The 18,847-nt window shown below is 40.2% G+C and overlaps 2 protein-coding genes across 5 annotated transcripts in view; one reads left to right on the forward strand and one right to left on the reverse strand.

The window, feature by feature from the left end:
• PLEK (pleckstrin) overlaps positions 1–18,847 on the reverse strand; it is a 145,926-nt gene that overhangs the window by 91,124 nt on the left and 35,955 nt on the right. The gene's annotated exons all lie outside the window — the stretch shown is intronic.
• Positions 1–18,847, forward strand: part of CNRIP1 (cannabinoid receptor interacting protein 1) — a 36,096-nt gene that overhangs the window by 13,871 nt on the left and 3,378 nt on the right. For 3 of the 4 annotated variants that reach the window (XM_019021566.4, XM_019021565.4, XM_031008283.2), the window contains one exon: positions 12,395–13,412. The exons of the other annotated variant lie outside the window; for it this stretch is intronic. In XM_019021566.4, the coding sequence (XP_018877111.1) occupies positions 12,395–12,559 (165 nt within the window). In that variant the 3' untranslated portion in view covers positions 12,560–13,412. Of the gene's footprint in view, positions 1–12,394; positions 13,413–18,847 lie in introns of those variants that run through there. 4 annotated transcript variants of the gene reach the window in all.

Raw genomic sequence — 18,847 nt, forward strand, 5'->3', positions numbered from 1 at the left:
GTTCTCCCACCTCAGCCTGCTGAGTAGCTAGGACTACCACTATGTACCACCCACACCCAGCTAATTTTTTTTTTTTTTTTTTTTTTTTTTTTTTTTTTTTTTTTTTTTTTTTTTGTAGAGGTGGGGTCTCTGCTGCCCAGGCTGCAATGAAGTGGCATGATTCTAGCTCACTGCAGCTTTGACCTCTGGCAAGTGATCCTCCTACCTCAGCCTCTCAAGTAGCTGGGACCAGAGGCACGCACCACCATACCCAGCAAAACTTTTTTATATTTAGTAGAGACAAGGTCTTGCTATGTTGCTCAGTCTGGTCTTGAACCCCTGGCCTCAAGTGGTTCTCCTGTCTCGGCCTCCCAAAGTGCTGGGATGACAGGCATGAGCTACCGTGCCCAGCCTTAATATTTTCTTTACTTCCAGGTGTGTGTGCGTGTTTTTTTTTTTTTTTTTTTTTTTTTTTGGAAGAGTGTTTCTCTGACGCCCAGGCTGCAGTGCAGTGGTGCAGTCTCGGCTCACTGCAAGCTCTGCCTCCCGGGTTCATGCCATTCTCCTGCCTCAGCCTCCAGAGTAGATGGGACTGCAGGTGCTTGCCACCACGCCCAGCTAATTCTTCTGTATTTTTAGTAGAGACGGGGTTTCACCGTGTTAGCCAGGATGGTCTCGATCTCCTGACCTCGTGATCCATCCGCCTCGGCCCCCCAAAGTGCTGGGATTACAGGCGTGAGCCACCGCCCCCGGCCTACTTCCAGTTTTAATTCTGACATTTCTGACTTTTCTTAGGCACCCACACTGATGACATTTCCCTTGACGAACTCTGAATAATCCAGGGACTTGCTAATTAATTGATTGGATTTACTTGGACATGTCAAGTTTTCACAATTGTCCATAAGAGTGTGGTGTCTATATATATTTAAATATATATTAAATATATATTATATATGTTTTATATATATATACACACACATTTATTTATTTATTTATTTATTTATTTATTTATTTATTTATTTTTGAGACGGAGTTTCACTCTTGTTGCCCAGGCTGGAGTACAATGGCGCAATCTCGGCTCACCGCAACCTCTGCCTCCCGGGTTCAAGCAATTCTCCTGCCTCAGCCTCCCAAGTAGCTGGGATTGCAGGCATGTGCCACCATGCCCGGCTAATTTTGTATTTTTAATAGAAACAGGGTTTCTCCGTGTTTGTCAGGCTGGTCTCAAACTCCAAACCTCAGGTGATCCACACCCCTCGGCTTCGCAAAGTGGTGGGATTATAGGCGTGAGCTGCCGCACCCGGCCCAGTGTCTATATTTTTTAATACATAAGTTTGAAATGTTGGTGACTTTAAAATGTCATTGGATTGTGTTGGCTATCTGAAAGCTTCAAGACTAGAATAAAAATTTGAACTTAATATAGGAGCTGGTGACTTGATCAGAAAACCTATATTTTCAATCATTTTCTTTATTATCAGCGTATTAGAAATAAGATACAAACACGCCTGTAGTCCCAGCTACTTGGGAGGCTGAGGCAGGAGAATGGCATGAACCCGGGAGGCGGAGCTTGCGGTAAACTGAGATCGCGCCACTGCTCCGGCCTGGGCGACAGAGCGAGACTCCGTCTCAAAAAAAAAAAAAAAAGAAAAAGAAATACAAACAGATGACCAATGCTCAAACCAAAACCTATGTGATCATGGTGGGGAACAATCAACTGTCAATCAGCTGCTGCTTCTAGATGTGAAAATTCACATACAGAAACCTAGCCTTTACTGCTGGATTCACGAGTTACAGTTAGGGACCGCAGACCTTTTTCTTAAAACATACCTTCAAATCATCTAGTAACTAAGCTAAGGCTCTCCAACTTTTTTTTTTTTTTTTTTTTTTTTGAGATGGAGTCTCACTCTGTCACCCAGACCAGAGTGCAGTGGCGTGATCTTGGCTCACTGCAAACTCCACCTCCTAGGTTCAAGCAATTCTCCCTTCCCCAGCCTCCTGAGTAGCTGGGATTACAGGCACCCACCACCACACCCATCTAATTTTTGTATTTTTGTATTTCTTTTTTTTTTCAAGTAGAGACGGGGTTTTCACCATGTTGGCCAGGCTGGTCTTGAACTCCTGACCTCAGGTTATCTGCCTGCCGCAGCATCCCAAAGTTCTGGGATTACAGGCATGCACCCCCTGCACCTGGCTGGCTTTTTTGTTTTTTGTTTTGTTTTGTTTTGAGACAGTCTCGCTCTGTCGCCCAGTCTGGAGTGCAGTGGTGTGATCTTGGCTCACTGCAGCCTCTGCCTCCCAGGTTCAAGCAATTATCATGCCTCAGCCTCCAAGTAGCTGGAATTACAGGCATGCACCACTATACCCAGCTAATTTTTTGTATTTTTAGTAGAGACAGGGTTTCACCATGTTTGCCAAGCTGGTCTCGAACTCCTGACCTCAGGTGATCTGCCTGCCTTGGCTTCCCAAAGTCCTGGGATTACAGGGGTGAGCAACCGCGCCTGGACTCTCCAACCTTTTAATGGATGCCTGGACAGGCAAATAAGACTTATGGTAAGTAATAACATCTTTGTCTTAATGACTAAGTCTGAATCATTTTCACATGAAAACAAAAGAAGACCCTATGCTTCAGCTATTCAAAAAGATATAAAAATTCTTACTTTACAGATCCAAATAGGAAGAAGTTTTGAATCGAGTGCTTTTGAAACTGTTTGAATTAATCTTCTTTCCTAGTGTTCTGTTTACATCTAAAGCAAAAGAAGTGTGAATCCAACCTGCTAAGACTAGAGGCCCAGAGGGAGCAGTAGTAGCATGAGGAGGTGAACAGGAAATTACAGCTCAGGTCTCCCCAAGCCAGGTCAGCTCCAGAGAGGAGTTGGGGAGGTCTCCTCTCTGCCCTCTGAGTACTTGGAAGAGAGGAAAGAGTCTCATTTATGATGACCTTCTCCACACTTACCCAGTGCTCAGGATATTTTAAGTGAAAGGTAGCTTATTGGCCCTCTAAGACCTCATTAAAATTCTGGCAATTTTAGTATTTGCAGTTCTGCTTTAAGTTAATATTTCCTTTCAACTCTGATGACATATCCTAGCTATTATTGTCTTCTGAGTCTTGCTTAAGAGTCCAAAGTTGATACCAAGTAGTTTAAAATGTTTTTCGGCCGGGCGCGGTGGCTCACGCCTGTAATCCCAGCACTTTGGGAGGCCGAGGCGGGTGGATCACGAGGTCAGGAGATCGAGACCATCCTGGCTAACACAGTGAAACCCCGTCTCTACTAAAAATACAAAAAATTAGCCGGGCGAGGTAGCGGGCGCCTGTAGTCCCAGCTACTGTGGAGGCTGAGGCAGGAGAATGGCGTGAACCCCGGGGGGCGGAGCCTGCAGTGAGCCGAGATCGCGCCACTGCACTCCAGCCTGGGCGACAGGGAGACTCCGTCTGAAAAAAAAAAAAAAAAGTTTTTCAAATCATTGAATAAATGATTCTGGGATAACTGGCTGTTTGGGAGAAATGTTACTGTTCTTTTCTGATATCACACTTCAAAGTGAACTGGTGAAAAAATCATTGGTAACGTATAGTCTCCTAAGCTGTGTTGCCTTGATTTGCCACTGCCCATAGTGACACTGCAGCTACTGTCAATGACATTTCACAGCCCTTTACTGCCTGCTGAAGCTGTGAGTGGCCACTGAAGTCAGGAAATAGTCAAATGCCATCTGACTTAGATTAATGGCAATGATCTTCAGATAATTCTAGAGGCCCTGGTACTGGGAGCTAATAAAGTGATACCCAACTTTATGCCTCTCAAACCCCATTTCACAGAGCAGTGTGACTAATTCCCAATCAGTCCCTCCAAGGAGAAAGGCCAGATAGTCTGTCTGCACGAATCATCATCATAATCCCTTTTGTTGGCCCTCCTCACTGGGAGACTGGTGAGAGTTTGGAGGAAGAAGGCAGGGAGGTATATGAGGTGGTAATGAGGCTGAGTATGTGTGAGTGGAGGGAAATAGCCTTCCAAATATAGAAGCTGGTCCTCATGACAGCTGTCTGGTCTAGTATTTGGTGAAAGCTGTGACTTTATACAACAAATTATTAGAAATGAGTGAGAGATAATCATAAGATGTAGGAAATTAAGAATAAGCAAAAGATATAAATAGGCAATTTATAAAAGAATACAAGTGGCCAATAAATATATGAAAAATGGTTTTATCTCACTATTGGTAAGTAATACAATGTCAACTTTCATGTAAAATTGGTGAAATAATAAAGATAATTGTTCAGGGCTGGCATATTTCTTTATGAAATATGAATTTTATAAGTTAATATTGTATCCTGAAGCCTTGCTAAATTCACTTATTCTACTGGCTATTTGTTAAGGTTGCTTAGTATTTTTTTTTTTTTTTTTTTTTTTGAGACGGAGTCTCGCTCTGTCGCCCAGGCTCTGGAGTGCAGTGGCGCAAACTCGGCTCACTGCAAGCTCCGCCTCCCCGGTTCACGCCATTCTCCTGCCTCAGCCTCCCAAGTAGCTGGGACTACAGGTGCCTGCCACCACGCTGGGCCAATTTTTTTGTATTTTTAGTAGAGACGGGGTTTCACTGTGTTAGCCAGGATGGTCTCGATCTCCTGACCTCTTGATCCACCCGCCTCGGCCTCCCAAAGTGCTGGGATTACAGGCGTGAGCCACCTCACCCGGCAATTGCTTAGTATTTTTAGCGGACACAGTTGTTCACTGGATAAACCGTTTTACTCTCCCCACCGCCCTTTTCTTCCTCTTGCCTTAAGGTACTGGCTAAGACCTGGAATGCAATGCTGAATAGGGGCAGTAAGAACACATATTCTTGCCTTGTTTCCCATCTGACAGGGAAACCACTCGATCTTTTGCCATTAAGGATAAAGTTAGCTGTAGGTTTTTTGTCAATGCCCCTTAATGAAGTTGAAAAACTTTCCTTTGCTGAGAATAGAATCAATGATGCACTGTCAGGTGCTCTTTCTCCAACTATGGATATGATTATATGGTTTTGCTCCTTTATTCTGTTAATATGGTAGATTTTCAAATGTTGAACCACTCATGAATTCAGAAGATAAATCCCTGTTGGTTTTGATATATTATTCTCAGTATATATTGCTAGATTTGATTTACCAATACTTCAAGCAAATAAAAATTATAAACAAATTTTACATATATGCCCATGAGGAATCTGTCTATAATTTCTCTTGTAATATTTTTGTCAGGAATTAGGGCAATATTGGCTTCATAAAATTATTTGAGAACTGTTCTGTCTGCTGTCTTAAAGAATTTATGTGGAATTGGTGGCTTTTTCCCCTTATATGTCTGAATTTATCAATGCAGCCATTTGGGCCTGAGAGATTTTTAACTACAAATTCAATTTCCTCATTAGGTAGATGTCAACTCATAGTTTGTGTCTTTCAAGGAAGAACTTGTCCATTTTGTTGAAATTATTAGTATAAGGTTTTCCTAATTTAAGGTCTATAGGATCCATGGTGATGTCCTCTTTTTCATTCCTAATATTTGTATTTTTTCTTGCTCAGTTTTGTTAGGGGTTTATCAATTTTAAAGATATTTTCAAAAAAACTAGATTTTAGTTTCATTGTTTTCTCTATAGTCTTTCTTTTCTAATTCATTGATTTCTGCTGTTTCTTTTTTCTTTTTTTCTTTTTTTTATTTTTTTTGAGGCAGAGTCTTGCTCTGATGCCCAGGCTGGAGTGCAATGGTGTGATCTCAGCTCACTGCAACCTCCGTCTTCCAGGTTCATGCGATTCTCCTGCCTCAGCCTCCGGAGTAGCTGGGATTACAGGCACCCACCACCACGCCCGGCTAATTTTTGTATTTTTACTAGAGATGGGGTTTCACCGTCTCGGCCAGGCTGGTCTTGAACTCCTGACCTTGTGATCCACCTGCCTTGGCCTCCCAAAATGCTGGGATTGCCAGCGTGAGCCACTGCATCCGGCCTCTTTATTTCCTTTCTTTGTCTTATCACTATATAGTCACCAGACTGGCTAAAATTGAAAGGACTGGCAATGCCAAGTGTTGGAGAGGATATAGAGCAATTGAAATTCTCATTGCTGGTGAGAATATAACATGGGCACAATCACTTAGGAAAAGTTTAACAGTTGCTTATAAAGACAAATGTACTTTATAAGACCTAGAACTTTTAGTCCTATTTAGTGAAGAGAAATGGGAAACATTTACTAATAAAACCTCAAACAATTCAGGAATAGAAAGGCTTGAAATTCAGTGGAAATTGATAGGTCACACCACACTAAAAGTCACAGATGCATATTTATACTGAATTTGTTTACTAATAAAGTAACATCATGTTTCTATGAATAAGATTGTTCTGTCCTCCCAAGCCAATGGATTTCTACGTGATATTGATTAATTTCATGTCTGCAGTAGAAGTAGGTGGCATGGTGAATAGAAAGAAGTACACTGGAGATTCTATGCTAGTGGGTTGTAAGACCACCAAAATTGTTTAAAACAAGCTCTTCAGATTCCTCATTTGTTATTGAGGACAAGAGATGAGTCTCCTCTCCTTGGAATCAGATGTGTTCTCTTCCACATTAGTTGTGAAGTAAAAAGTGGACCAGGCTTGCAACTCGTAAGAACACTACAGCAAATAAAATGTCCAGGTAGAGTGTTGTCTCCACTGGGGCTGCTAAAACAAAATGCCATAGATTGGATGTCTGAAACAACAAACATCTATTTCTCAGAGTTCTGGAAGCTGGGAAGACCAAACATCAAGGCAGTAGTCTGGTGAGGACCCTCTTTTTGGTCCATAGACACTTTCTTGATGTATCCTCATATGGCAGAAGAAGAGATCATCTTTCTCATGTACCTTATGAGGGCACTGAACCCATTCATGTGGGCTCCACCCTCATGACCCTCATACTTCCCAAAGGCCCTACCTCCAAATACCATTACAGTTAGGATTTAGGCTTCACCATATGAATTGGGGTTGGAGGAGGGCATAAACATTCAGTCCATAGCAATGCCCTAAAGTATTCTACCTGTGACAATTCATATAATTTCTCATTCAGGGAGAAAAAAAAAACTGTCCACTATAACCATTTATATCAGCAATTTTGTACAGTGATAAATAGCTCCTAGCTAGGAATTAGGAGACCTAGGTTCTTGTCCTGCTCCTATCATTGGCTGGCTTTGGAGTCTAGACTGAGGGCAAATCATCTAACCTCTCTGAATTTTAGTTTTTTTGTCCATAAACTGGAGATAATAAAACCAGGCACAAGATTAAAGTGGAATGATGTATGTGAAAGTATCACATAAAATAGAGTGCTATACAAATATACAGAATTATACCTGTGCATAAATTGTACCACCCAGGAGCCTGCCTGGGTACATTCTCCTTAGAAGGGACAGATGGGTGGGGAGGGAGTGAAGAGCCTGTATAGTTGTTCCTGTTCTTTAAGAAGAATGTCAGCTTTCAAGACCCCATCTGTTTCTAGCCAGACAAGAAGAAATTCTGAACTAGGTAGTAAGAGGCCCAGGAAATAGAGCTCCAAAAGAAAGAATAGGAAGACGGCTAATGAGAAGTATAAACAGCTAAGGCATCGGGGAGAGGAAGACATATGCATAGTTAGCAGCAGTAACATTTACTTCAACGTGACCTTAGGTCCAACATTAATAAACCAAATTTGAAATATTAATATGAACATTTAAATATATCTTTAGCTATGACTGTTGCTATTGGCAGATTTTAACTTTGGTCTCCTTTGTTACTGAGAATTCTTAGATTGAGACTTTTGAAAATTTTTTTAGACATAAGCCTTACGTTTTTCTTGTCTGGTTGTAATCAGCTTGGTGGGCTTTTTATTTTTATAACCAACTTTTATTTCAAAAAATAAAAATCTCAGTGTTGTTTCTCTCACTTACCTAGCATGATTTTAAGCTGCTTCCTTCAAAATATTAGCTGGCATTTGAAAAGTATTATAAAATATTTTTAGTATAAAGTTTATATTTCAGTGTATATTTTATTACAAAATATTTTTATAATTTGGAATTAAAATGTTAATTGAATTGTAAAATTCAGTTGCACTTAAAGTGTGCAATGCCTTGTGCTGGTCAAAAATAATACTAAATCCTCTTTAAAAGTCTTGGTAAATTATAAAATGAGATTTTGATTTATACATACCACCACTAACCTATTGTGAACAAAGTCATAATTTCATTAGAACGTACATATTTTTAATAGAATTTATAAAATCCCTTAGGCTTGCAGGCTGTATATATTATTGTAAGATGATAAATTCATTTCACCATTTAAAAAATTTCTGATTTTAAAAGTAACATTTATTGTAGAAAAAATCTGAGTAAAGATAGAAAAATTCAATTTCTTTACTTAGAAGGTAATATTTTTCATTTTTTCTATACATCTTATTTTACATATTTGAGCTCATAATGTATATAAACCATTCCAATTCATCTTCCTTTAAACATTGTTCTAAGCATTTCCTTGAATCATCGACAACCCTAAATTCCTAATTGCTCTGTAAGTTTATCATATGGATATGCCACCATTTTCATATTTTCCTAATGTTGGATGTTTAGATTGTTTCTGGCACTCAGAAATTGTCACTAAGTTGTTAGAGGAATAGTATCTCTTTAAAAGTTTATATTTCTTTAATTACTAATTACATTTGAATGTTTTTGCAGGTGTTAGTCATTTTTTCCTTTTTTTTTTTTTTTGGAGACAATTTCTTGCCCTGTTGCCCAGGCTAAAATGCAGTGGCAAGATCTCAGCTCACTGCAACCTCTGCCTCCTGAGCTCAAGCGATCCTTTCACCTCAGCCTCCTGAGTATCTGGGACTACAGACACACACTCCCATGCCCAGCTAATGTTTTTAATTTTTTGTAGCGACAGGGTTTCACCATGTTGTCTAAGCTGGTCTTAAACTCCTGGGTTCAAGTGGTACTGCCATGTTGGCCTCCCAAAGTGCTGGCATTACAGGCATGAGCCACTGCGCCCAGCCTATGGTTTTTGCTTTTTGTTTTGTTTTTAATGAACCATTCCAATTTTTTATTCCAATGTTCCTCATAGTACTTACTAATAATGCATATGGTCCTTTATATTAAGGATAATGACTATTTGGTAATACTTTTGGGAAATACGGTTTTGGTTTAATTTTTTTTCTGGTAAAGTAATCATTAAATTTTGAAAATACAAATAAGAATATAGAAGAAGATCTGCTAGGTGCAGTGGTTCATGCCTGTAATCCCAGCGCTTTGAGAGGCCGAGGCTGGTGGATCACTTGAGGTCAGGAGTTCAAGACCAGCCTGGGCAACATGGTTAAACCGCGTCTCTGCTAAAAAATATAGAAATCGGGCCGGGTGTGGTGGCTCACGCCAGCACTTTGGGAGGCCGAGGTGGGTGGATCACGAGATCAGGAGTTTGAGACCAGACTGGCCAACATGGTGAAACCCCGTCTCTACTAAAAATACAAAAAAAAAATAGCCAGGCGTAGTGGCACACACCTGTAATCCCAGCTACTCAGGAGGCTGAGGCAGGAGAATTGCTTGAACCCGGGCAGCAGAGGTTGCAGTGAGCCGATTTCGTGCTGCTGCACTCCAACCTTGGGCGACAGAGCTAGACTCCATCTCAAAAATATAATAAAAATTAAAAAAAGAACATAGGAGAAAATAAAACAGTCCAGGATTTCTAACATTAAATACACACACACACACACACACACATATATATGTGTGTATATGTGTATACACACATATATGTATATGTATACATATACATATACATATATGTATATGTATACATATATACGCATGTGTGTATATATGTGTATATATACACATGTGTGTGTATATATATATATATACACACACACACACACATATACACACATACATTTTTTTTTGAGACAGGGTCTTTATTGCCCAGGCTGGAATGCAGTAGCATGATTATAGCTCACTGCAGCCTCAAACTCCTGGGCTCAAGCAATCCTCCTATCTCAGTCTCACAATGTGTGCCACCACACCCAGCTAATTTTCAAACATTTTTTGTAGAGGCAGGGTCTCACTATGTTGCCCAGGCTAGTCTCAAACTCCTGGTGTCAAGCAATCCTCTCATCTTGGCCTTCCAAAGTGCTGGAATTACAGGTGTGAGCTGCTGCACCTAGCCAAGTTTAATTTTAACTGAATTAATACTTCATGTTCTTCATGGTATTCTGCTTAGTTCATGTAACAATATAAAATAAAAACTGCATTAAATACTTTACATTTAAAAATACTACATGGTATTCCATTATATAGATATGCCACAAATAGTGCCTTAAAGATGGACCTTTAGTGTTGCATTGTTTACTACTCTAAACTTTGTGATGTTCTTAAGATAAATTATAAATGGAATTGCTGGGCCTGAATGTACTCACACCTTTAACTTCATGCAAATGATCCTTCCAAAAGGCTAATTCAATTCCCATTAGCAGCATTTAGAATACCTGTTTTCTTATAGCTCACTAAAAATGGATATTTCTATTTTTCTTAACTTTGAGGTATAGTTTACATGTAATAAATGGACTCATCTTAAGCATACAGTTCAATTAGTTTTGACCAACATATATGTACAGCCATGTAACCACCATCCCAATCAAGATACAGAATGCTTCCATCACCCCTAAAAAGTTCCCTCTTGCACATTTGCATCAGTTCCCCTTCTCACCCCAGGCCCTAGATAACCACAGATGTTTCCTGTCAGTGTAGGTTACATTCTGTCACTATGTAGATGGATTCATACAGCATGTATTTTGGGGGCCTAGATTATTTTGCTTAGCATGTCTTTGAGATCCATCCCTGTTGCTGCTTGAATCAGCATGTCTTCCTTTACTGTTCAGCAAAAGGCCATTTTATAAATATACCAAAACTTGCTTATCAACATGTGAATAAACATTTGGGTCAATTCCAACTTGGGGCTATTGTGAATAAAGCTGCTGTATGCTTATATAAGTCTTTAAGCCATGACTCTCTAAAAAGAGGTAATCCACTTTCATACCTGGGAGGTCTGTGGACTCTAGGTATATCATCCACTATTTCAAATCAAGCAAATTTCCCAAAGGAAAGCCTAGATCTTGTTTTGGGATCAAATTAGCAGGATGAGGCAATGGTGCAAGATATAATTTTGAGAGCATCTTGGAAAGCTATCTGGAAAGCACCTGATCACCCTCCTCCTGTATCAGCAAGAAGCATAAGACTCCTAATGCTCACTGCCTTCCTCTGTCCACGTCTTCTGGCTCCAGACAAGTCTAAGAATCCTGCCAAGTCAGTCCCTGTCCCCTCCCATGACAGGGGAGGGTCAGAGGAGAAAATAACGACAGGCATCATGCAGTTTAATGCCAGATCCCCTAAATAGCTCCAGAAGGCAGTAGCAGGGTCAGGCTACCCCACAGGCCACTTGAGCATCTGCCCAGTGGCCTCCAGGGTATTCCGTGTACTCTTCTCAGCTGCAAGAGAAATGTGTACTTTATACCTCAGGAGAGTTCTGTGCAGCGATTTACAGGGCCTACGTTCTGGAAGTAGAATGCAAACTTCTTAAGAGCAACAATCCTGCCTTATACAAATTTTTATACATGCAAGGTACATAGCAGATACTCAAATATGGTTCTGGGTAATGTATAATCTAAGCCCAAGATGTAGGCATGGATTCCTGACTTATAAGTATTCAATGTTTAATAGTTAAAATACGGCCTTTAACACTTCCGATGAAATATTTTCGGTTATCACTTTGAATGAAATATTTTTCTTTGGAATTGAAACTAATGATGGAAATTATATCTTACGTAGATGTATTGTAGATAGGTTGTTTTGTACCATTGTATTTTGAGAAAAGCCAGTAAACTTTATTCCTTCTCTTCCCTTCGCCATTCCTCTTCTGTAGCAGGGACCATTTTGGGGATGAACATGGGGGTTTGTTTTAGAGACAGAATCTTGCTTTGTTGTTCAAGCTATTCTGGAACCCCTGGCTTCAAGCTAGCATCCTGCCTCAGCCTGGGATTACAGGTGTGAACCACTGCACCTGGCCAGCAGGGGCCATTTTAGAGTAAGCTTTAAAATTCTAAGTTTTCAAAAAATTAAACTTGAAAAACAAGATAAACTTTGGAGTTATTTTTATTAAAAGCAATATGATAGCGCGTGGCACGTTTGCAATGGGAATCAGATTTTATAGAGAAGAATGGTTTACAGACAGCTTTTTAGGAAAATATCTCCCATCATAAAGGAGGGAGCTAGACCACTAAAGGAAAGGCTTCCGAGCCTTGCAGACCAAGAGAATCTGGACTGGGTCTGCTTGATTATCCAGGAGCTACGTCACTAATGTTAGCTCTCATCTATTGCTCGTGGCAGAATGAGGTTTTTTATCAGGCATGTTTCTCTCCCCTCAGTTCACAGACATTGGGACCTTCGAGACAGTGTGGCAAGTCAAGTTCTACAATTACCACAAGCGGGATCACTGCCAGTGGGGAAGCCCCTTCTCTGTCATTGAGTATGAATGCAAGCCCAACGAGACACGCAGTCTGATGTGGGTGAACAAGGAGTCCTTCCTCTGAAAGTGGCTCTTTCTGATGCTACTGGACAATCTTTTCAGAAATCTACTTTTAGATAAACCAGTGCAGGCCTTAAACAAGGCATGCCACACCATTGCTGTTCCCCATCTGGTACTAATGACCTACTAGCCCTGGTTATTTTGAAAGTGTAATTCCCCTCTGACACAATATCCCTCACATACAAGATGGTGATGTACCACTCCCTAGAATATTCCCATCTGTATTTTGTGCTGATATTCCTGCATCCAGTTGTTCTCGGTCATACTTTTGACCACTCGTGACTGGAGTTCAGTGGCCCTGGCAGGCTTGTCCTGCTCTTGACCATTCCACTGACTAACTTTGGTGTTTTGTTTCCAAAGTAAGTGATTCCTCCTTTTTTTTTGTTCAATGTTAAATTTTAAAATAACAATGTGTATGGGTCCTCCCATGTGTAATATGGTAACATGTAACTTGCAGTGTCTGCCAGCTTTCAAAGCAGGCTTTGTGAAAATGTAATATAAACAGCAGTGAATGGGACTCAAATGTTGTGCTTCCTGTAAACAGCTCCGCTCTTTCAGGGAAGGATGGTAACAAACTAGAAGGACAAATACGTACGTATTTATAACGTATTAAAACTCTTTTAAGTAGATTAAGGTATTGTGCAATGGCCTAGCCTAGTAGAAATGGGGGAAAAGCATTGCTGTGGACCATTGTTAAAGTGACAGGAGTTGTAGGGTTACCCCTTTGACAAGCTTCCATAGTCTTCAGACACGCACATTGATGGCATCCCTACAGTCTTCTTCACTTGAACTTTGTAAAACTGCATATGGACCTGTAATCAACTTTTGATATTTCTTAATAAAGGCGTTGAAAATCATGCCCTGACTTGCATTCTTAATTTGGGCAATAATTATCTAGCAGGTGAATCCCTGCTCTAGGCCAGCTTCACTCAGGCCTGTATGCTACAGGATGAGGGGGATGTATCCGGAGTAGAATTAGCACACCTATTCATGAATCAAGCCTGACCTTTTAGCAGGATTGCTCCAGCCAAGTTTAACAGGGCTAGCACAGGCCCAGGTGCTTGGCGGGCAATCAAAAAATGCTTGTACCTATCTCGCTCCATTATTCTTTCTGTGGTGACCCCTCCCCAGTTGGTGAGCTATGTGGCTCAGTAGCAGGAGAGCAATGGTGCTATAATAGTGTGTGTACATCATGGTTGAGGCCTCCTTGCCTACTTCCAGCACCTTGCACAAAGCCCATATACCATACAGTTTAAGGATAAATTCCATAAGAAGGAAGTAAACTTCCTCTTGAAAAGTAACATGCTATTTTCCAATAATGTAATATTTACTTGGGCAGCACAAATCCTATTGTATTGGAAAAAGTTGGTTGGGGATTGTTTGTTTTTGCTACCTGTAAACCCTTCTTATAAGAAAATGCAAGCTACTGGGAGTATTTTAAAAAGTTGATTCATTGTAGAACTGAATTTGAAAGGCTGGCACTCAACACCTTTTCTACCTCCAAATTGCTTACCTGCAGTGATGCTGTACAGCCACCAGGGAACAGCAATGCCTTGCCTTTGGGGATCATAAATGATGTTAAAGGAGTGTAACATGTTTCTCAATAAGCTTGGTTTTTTTTGTTTGTTTTTTTGTTTTTTTTTAAAGCCTTCATTATAATTGCTAAAACATAAGTACTAACCCATTCCTAATCACTATTTTTTAAAACTAACACTCAATTATTTGAACAGACATTGAGATATTTAAAACAATGGATTTACTACAGAGGCTTTTCTTCCAGAATATCCAATAGAAATGCAGAGTGAATAAAAGATTTAAAAAGTGGGAACTACACATTTTAATTTAATATTTACTAATTTGATTAGTAAATATTTTCACTGGTGAAACAGGTTTTCAAGCCAGTGACTAGAGCTTGAGTATTTGTGTTGAGGGTGGAGACATTATCATGACTTTTGCAATAATCCACTTTTTTTTTTTTTGAAATGGAGTCTCACTCTGTCGCCCAGACTGGAGTGCAGTGGCATGATCTTGTCTCACTGCAACCTCCACCTCCTAGGTTCAAGCAATTCTCCTGCCTCAGCCTCCTGAGTAGCTGGGATTACGGGTGTGCGCTACCACACTCGGCTAATTTTTATATTTTTAGTAGAGATGGGGTTTCACCATGTTGGTCAAGCTGTTCTCGAACTCCTGACCTCGTGATCTACCTGCCTTGGCCTCCCAAAGGGCTGGGATTACAGGCGTGAGCCACTACGCTGGGCCCATACTTTTTTTTTTTTTTTTTGACTAAAGGCTTTATTTAGAGTTTGAAATGAGTCAAGGCAGACTTGGAGGAAACATGTCCTGGGATAGCTGCACTGTTATCACTGTCCCACAAACGAGCCAGAAGATGAGCCCTGGCAGAGCACCTGGAGCGTGGGAGTCCTGCTCACATCCTGGATGGTCACCACACCTTTCTCTGCCTCAGTTTGCTTATCTCTAAAACGAAGGGTTAGACTAGTAGAATTCTGAAGCCTTTTAAGAGTTATGGTTTGTTCCTCTATTTTATACTCCTTTAAAAAAAAAAGGGAAAGTGTGTGTGCATATCTGTGTATGTCGTATGTGTATGCGTTTCCTTAGGGCCAGAAGTAAGGTTGAATCAAGGGAGGTGGGGAGGAGATGGAGATGAAGTAACAGAAAAACTTAACAGCTAATCTGCACGTTAAGTGATCTCTCCTGGCATATACTGTTCTACTTATGATTGGGCTCCAGCCCAGTCTCTCTGGCTACTTCTCACATAGCTCTCCTCCTACTCCAAAATTTGAGTGCTCAGCTATATCGAGCTGCTGAGTTGTAACTTTGCCCCTCAGCCATCTGGAAGGGCTATTTTTATACAAGTTGTAGCCACGTCTCTCTACCTCCAAGCATCAGATGGCTACCCAGAAGCTTGAGGAACTAGGCCATCCTTCCAATTATGATGATGACTAAAACACTTTTGAACAGGTGGAAGAATAGAAATGCCTTGAGTTTATATTTTGTGACACCTCGCTTACTGAGAAGTCACTTATCCAGCCATCTAAACTATCTGGATCACAGTTAAGAACAGAAAACATGCCAAAAAATAAAGATCCCTGTCACAGATGTCACAAAGTCCATTCACTAAAGGCTTGGGTCTTCTCTCAAGGCCTCTTGACTCCTATTTTAGACACAATTCTAACATGTGGGGTGATCTGGTTTCTGACTCTTATGAAATTGGAAGCAGAACATTAAAGGGAAGAAGACAATTTGTAGAGGTAGATATACTGAAAATATTCTTTTTTTTTCAGAGAGGACAGAGAAAACTATAAAAAGCAGACAAAGTAAGTCAAAAGAACAGTAGATGGGGACCACTCTATCCTTTAGGTACATAAATAATCCTGTATTAAACCACAGTAGTTTCTGTATATATCAAATAAAAATTGATAAGCCTAATGATATTCCTGATTCATTTAGAAAGAGGGCCCATTATCATCAGTAATGTATCATGGTTCAGTGTTTAAAAGCTCAGATTCTCCGCCAAGCGCAGTGGCTCACGCCTGTAATCCCAGCACTTTGGGAAGCTGAAGTGGGTAGATCACTTGAGGTCAGGAGTTCAAGACCAGCCTGCCCAACATGGCAAAACCCCGTCTCTACTAAAAATGTAAAATTTACCCAGCATGGTGGTGCACGCCTGTAATCCCAGCTGCTTGGGAGGCTGAGGAAGGAGAATCACTTGAAACCAGGAGGAGGAGGTTGCAGTGAGCCGGGATCATGCCACTGCACTCCAGCCTGGGCTTCAGAGGAGACTCCTTCTCAAAAAAAAAAAAAAAAAAAAAAAAAAAAAGTTCAGATTCTGGGCAAAAATACCTCAATTTAAATCCCAGCTCAGCTGTTTATTAGCTGTGTGGTCTTAGGCAAGTCACTTAATACCTCTGTGCCTCAATTTTCTCATTTGGAAAATGGAGATAATAGTATTTACCTTGCAGAATGGTTATGAGGATTAAATAAGTTAATGTACATTAAACCTTCAGAACAGTTCCTGGCACATAACATCATTATTTGGTATATTTCATTAAAAAAGAAAGGGAGCCTGGGCACGTTGGCTCATGCCTGTAATCCCAGCACTTTGGGGGGCCAATGCAGGTGGCTCGCTTGAGCCCAGGAGTTTGAGACCAGCCTAGGCAACATGGCCAAACCATATCTCTTTGAAAAACACAAAAATTAGCCGGGCGTGGTGGTGTGCAATTGTGGTCCCAGCTACTCAGGAGACTGAGGTGGAAGGATCTCTTGAGCCCTGGAAGTGGATGTTGCAGTGAGCTGAGATCCTGCCACTACACTCCAGCCTGGGTGACACAGCAAGACTCTGTCTCAAAAAAAAAAGAAAAAGAAAAGGAGCGATACATTTTCAAACAAAATTATTTAAAATGCCAAGAGAAAAACTAAAGGAGTTTAAAAAATAAAACTTATTTTCCTAAAATATTCCATGAATGGATTTCAGATAATGGCCAAATGTTATACTCTATTTTGATGCTTGGAAAGGTAAAATTTTTAGTTATTTAAAAATAGTTTAAAATAGCATATTTTAAGATATGCTAGAAAGACTTTTTCCACAAACAGCCATCTTAAGTTTCCTACATAAAGATATAGTTTTGAAGAATATACAAACATCAAGACAGAATCAGAAAACTTAAGATTTTCTGATTAAAAAGTCAAGGTCAAGAATGATGTCAATTTCTTTTGTTATTTCTTTTAATCCTCTTAACCGCCCTGTGAGGTAGGCAGGATGTGTCATGTCTCCATTTTACAGAGGAAAAATGTCTCAGAGATTCAAAAATAAGGCTCAAATTTAAACAGCTCATTTTATAAGAAGCTACTTTATTTGATCTTTAGTTTTCACATTTATGAAATGGTGATAATAACATTCACTTCACAACATGTGTTAGGATTAAATGATATATACATAAAGCTCCTTGTTTTTCTTCTCCCCATCACTGTTCTCTTGACAAATGTATTTCATTTAAAATCACCTCATTACCTGCCCACTCTCCTGCAGTGTTTGTTTTTATAACCTGGTAGTTTTGCCTTAATTTGTTTGCAGCCTAGTAGGTAACTTGTTTTCCCAAAGAAAGTTTCTGTGGATATATTAATTGTTGCCAACAATTGTTGCCAACAAACAGAAGTATTCAGTTGCTAGAAACTCATTTGCCTATAGTTCTCTTTATAGCAAATTACTTGCATATAATCTTTTCTCTTTGAAGCCATGTTAACTACTATTAGAGCACTAGGTAAGACTAAAATTTTTCCTTAACAAGTAGGGTATTTCATTTCCCACTTGCTAACAAATGAAAAATACAGTATTTTTGGCCCTACGCTAGTACTTTAACAGTAATCCTGACAGGCATTCTAGTCTCTGGTCACAGTGAATTTCTTATTCTCCTGCAGATCTACCAAGTCCAAAGCAGTTTCCTTGCCACTGCACAGCCTGTTCCCTCTGCTTGGAACGCCCTACTCCATTTCCTACCTTGCAAACGCCTTCAAGTGCCAGCTTAAATGTCACTATGAAGTCTTTCCTGACTCCTCTAAAACGTTGAGTCAAGAAAAATATTGAAATATTGTTTACTCAGATATTTTATTATCCTATTTCTGAAAAGCTTTACCACCCTCAACCTAACTTCTGCTTTTCTTAAGATCTCTGGACAGCTTCCACATCTTCTTACTGACTCAGGGAAAATGAGCTGACTCAACAAAAAGGTGATGAGATTCTAGAAAGAGCTGGCTGGCTGGCTGGCTGGCTGGCTGTCCGGCTGCAAACCAGCCAGCAAGAAGTTTGCAATCTGTTAGCCTTTACGGGGTTAGTTCTCCTGCTCCCTTTAAAGGAGACTAAAAGAAGGAAAGTGGATGAGAAAGAAAAAAGTTTCTGAATTCTTTTACTGACGTTGCTTCCAGCGAATTTGCCTTGTCACGTTCATATTATTAATGATAGTCCTAAGGTATGTTATTCTTTGAAGTTTATGAAGTTGTTTATTTTCATCAGGGTAATCACTTGTGCTGCTTACCAAATGTTTCCAGCCCTCCCCCGTCGAGGCACATGATAGGATCTGACCTCCATGGCCTGGGCTAAGGCCATGTGCTGGTAGCTCTGGCCAATGAGTTGTAAGCAGAAGTGACACATGTCATTTCAGGCTGAAATTATCCAACTGTCTGTGCAATGCCAACAGAATTCTCTTTCCCTTTGCCATGGCAAATAGCCACTTTCAAGATGATTGATCACCTTAGGTCCTGGAGTGAGAAGATACGG

The sequence above is a fragment of the Gorilla gorilla genome, chromosome 12 (genome assembly GCF_029281585.2).
Source record: "Gorilla gorilla gorilla isolate KB3781 chromosome 12, NHGRI_mGorGor1-v2.1_pri, whole genome shotgun sequence".
In the NCBI taxonomy this organism is placed as follows: domain Eukaryota; kingdom Metazoa; phylum Chordata; class Mammalia; order Primates; family Hominidae; genus Gorilla; species Gorilla gorilla.